The 3,456-nt window shown below is 62.5% G+C and overlaps 1 protein-coding gene across 3 annotated transcripts in view; it reads right to left on the reverse strand.

The window, feature by feature from the left end:
- The window catches only part of LOC146590237 (uncharacterized), a 5,351-nt gene extending 3,042 nt beyond the window's left edge, over nucleotides 1–2,309 (reverse strand). For 2 of the 3 annotated variants that reach the window (XR_014897044.1, XM_085314927.1), the window contains exons 1-2: nucleotides 2,164–2,309; nucleotides 730–850 (exon numbers count right to left, since the gene is read on the reverse strand). Coding sequence is in view for 2 of the 3 variants with exons in the window: in XM_085314927.1 (XP_085171053.1) it covers nucleotides 730–850; nucleotides 2,164–2,207 (165 nt within the window). In the remaining variant the exon portion in view is untranslated. Of the gene's footprint in view, nucleotides 1–729; nucleotides 851–2,142 lie in introns of all 3 variants that reach the window. The other variant, XM_085314929.1, reaches the window with a different exon arrangement.
- Nucleotides 2,310–3,456: the final 1,147 nt, after the last annotated feature.

The raw sequence follows: 3,456 nt of genomic DNA on the forward strand, positions 1-3,456 counted from the left end.
AGGCAGTTCCTCTTCACAGACTTATCCACCCCCAAGACAGGGCTGATCTTTAACAGTCCAGAGCTCTTTAAGGCGAAACAAGGACCGAAAATCAACCTGACATTAGAGTCTGGAGAGCCCTACTGCTCATTCTCTCAGATGCAGGGAAGGCAATTCAAAAATCTTTTATATTTTGAACCCATTTCCAAGCTGGAACACTTGCTATTACAGAACAGAGATCAGTTTAAGGTAAATTGGCCCCTGGGAACACGAATGTCACTGGACATGGGGCCTCGAGGAGCTGCTGACTTTGCTGTTTTGGCTGACACCGCAGGGCTGACAGTGATGGGGAAGGAAGTTTTGCAAACACTTCTGGCCAGAAGATGCTCTGGCTGGAAACCTCCTCTGTCCCAAGGCCCGGCCCCAGCATGACTCTCCCACGGGCCAAGACAGGGGGTTTCCATCAGAATTCAGCAGTGACTTAAACGAAGCCATGCTGAAAAAGGAGCATTGGGATTTTTGCTTTCTGTTATCATTCCTGTTTCTCTGCCTCACTTACACCCACACCTGAAGCCACCCCCTTCCCACCAGCTCCTGTCTCCCCCCAGGGTCCGGGTATTGTACTGATTTCCTCAGAGATGGAGGCCTTGCACCACTTTCCAATCTGATTTACTGAACGGTGAAATCAGAGGTGCCTGCAGTGAGCAAGCAGCCACACCGCGAGGCGAGAGGGGCCGGGGCTGTGCCCACCTGGATCACGGACTCGCCGAGGAAGCGCACCAGCTCGACGAGGAGGACGGTGAGTGAGCTGACCAGGAGCCGCAGGAAGCTGAGTCGCTCCCTCAGGTCTTGGTGAACCATCTTTTTGGAGCTGCCAAGGAGCGAGAGAAAACACAGTCACTTCACAAGCAAAACCCGACTCCGTCTGAAGCACCTCACTAGCTGTTCCCAGAGAAAACATTGCAAAAAGCTTGAGTTCTAACACTGCAAGAATTCAAGCCACCAGCAGGTCACTGGCCAGCTCTAAAGATCATTCATTGAGGAGATGCAGTTGCTGCTCACATTGGAAAACAACCCACTCAAAAAATCAGGGCATTTTCTTGAGCGTTTGACTTCACTTCACCTTGCAGGTCCCTAACGCAAATCTGGCCCTGACTTTCCGATCTGAGGCAGGATGCTTCAGGGGTACGAGGAAACTTTCCACCCGGGGCATTTAATTACGGAACGGAGGCGTCCTGTCCCTTCACGGGGATCCCCACCCCGGGCACTTCTGCTCGCGCTGCAGACGCCGGGCCGCACGCCCGTTGCCCGTGCGCCAGCCTGCTCTCCCCGCTTGCCAGCGGGATGGGGGTGCCGGCAGCAGGCGCCCCGGCCTCCTCGCCCCCGCCGCCCCGCTCGCGCCCCTCAGCTGGGCCGCCGCGGCCCTTGGCTGCGACGAGCGTGGCCTTAAAGCAAAACCTGAGACAAATGCAGCAGCAGGATGGGGGGGGGGTGGCGAGAGCCGCAAGGAGGCGGACGGGAGACGCGGGACGCGCTCAGACCGCCCGCGCTGCAGGGGAAACCTCCGTGCAGCTCCGCGGCCCGGCTGCAGAGCGGTGCCGGGACGCTGCGCCCCCGGCCTGTCCCCTCGCGGCCTGCGGGGTCCCGTCCCGAGAAGGCAGCAGCCTGGCCCGGCTCAGCACTGCGGGCATCCTCGAACCCTTTACATCATTTATCTGGAGTCTGGATTTCCCTAGGGAAGCGGTGTTGGAGCCTCTCACGCATGAGTTTTGTTTAAATTGGCCTCAAATCGCAGCCATGAGGCACCAGCCCTCCTGCCGCCAGCTCACCCCACGGCAGCGGGAGGTTTGCAGGGCCCCAGCCACAAAAAAAAAATAAAAAAAAACAGCCTGGAAACACAGCGGCGTCGTGTTTATCTGCTTTCCCAGACTGCCCGGCCACGCAGGCAGAGCGGCCGGCAAGGAGATGGCCAGCCGAGCCGGCAGAGCCCTGACCCCGCGGCGCTGCGCCACGTGCTCGCCACGAATTAAGGGAGGGAAAAGGCTGGAGGAAGGAGGAGACGTCGGCCTCCGCCGTTCTCAGAGGAGCGTCTCAGCCCCCACTGTGAGTTTAAGATCATACAGATAAATACGTGATTTGAGGCAGACAGACAGACTTTCGGACCGGGGACGCAGAGCCGGTTACCTCCCTGCCGGGCATGTCCGTCTGGCCGCTCCCGCTCCCTCCATGGCTCGTACCTGCTTCCAAAGCCGAAGCGGCACACATGGCTGAAGGGTCCCAAAATAACCCGCTGGTATCTGGAGCGGGCAGCTGGCAGCCGTCCCGGGAAGCGATTACTCCGCCACGCTGACAGTCGCCAGGAAGCCCAGCAAGCCTGCCGGCACCGCCGCCCGCCTGCCTTCCCAGGAGGAAATCCCTTTGATCCCAAATGATCCCTGCACACAGGGAAGCGGCTTTGCCGCGCCGGGCGCGGGTTTCGCGCGGTGAAGTGCTCCCTCTCACGGCCGCGCTGCCGCGGGCTCCCCGGCCCGGCACCAAGCAGCACTCGCTCGCACAGACCAGTCTGGGTCGTTTTAACGCGCTCCTGCTCCAGCAAAGCCTCGCCGGAAAGCGCAGAGCGAGCGCTGGGAGACGGCAAAGCAGCGCCACGTCACAGCCGAGACGGCCCAGCATCCGTGCGCGCAGCCCCCGAAGTTTCATTTCTTCCTAGAAGCAGCGCGCGGGAAAGTCCCCCGCCGCTCGGCCTCTCACGTGGAACGGCCCCTCTCCGTCCTTCCCGCCACTACGCGTGGCAGAGAGGAGCAGCGGATGGGGCCGTGGGGCCGGCAACGCGCCCCAGCCCTGGCCCGGCACCGGCGCAGCGGCTCCCGGACGGGACCTCGAGCTTCACCGCCACCAAGACCCAAGAGGACAGCTCACCGTCTCGGGGACACGCGTGCAGCATGCAGCGAGGAAATCCCTGCTGAACACCCCCCGCCGCGTCCTGCAGCACCCGATCGCAGCACGGGCAGACGCCTCCCCACACGCCACAAACCCGGAGAGCTGCGCCTCGGTCCTCGTCCGCCCGCGGAAGCGCGGGGCCGCACCTCGTCCTTCCGACTTCCCGTCGGCGTCGTGGCCGTGAGGCCTCCAAAAGCTTGGCGCTAACTCGTGCGCGGTGCGCGCTGCCTCGGAGAGTTCAGAGCAGGTCGTGGGTGCGTGCAGGAGGGCAGGGAGAGCAGGTCGGAAAACCGGGATGCAGGGAGAGGGACAGCAGGAGAGTCCGGGAGAACAAGCGAGGGCAGGAGACGCGCGGGCGCCCAGGAACCGCGAGCAACAAGGAGAAGCGAAGCAGTCCCTGGCTCACCGGCCAGAGCGGGGCCTCGCGCCGCGTCTCGGAGGGCGAAGAACCGGCCGGCTCGCCGCTCGTCCCCGTAACCGCCACCAGCCGTCGCGGTCCCTCCCTCCGCACCTGCCCCGTGGCGCAGCCAAGGCGCC

Source organism: Rhea americana, unplaced genomic scaffold (genome assembly GCF_003343005.1).
Source record: "Rhea americana isolate MKP2758 unplaced genomic scaffold, rheAme1 scaffold_416, whole genome shotgun sequence".
Classification (NCBI taxonomy): Eukaryota; Metazoa; Chordata; class Aves; order Rheiformes; family Rheidae; genus Rhea; species Rhea americana.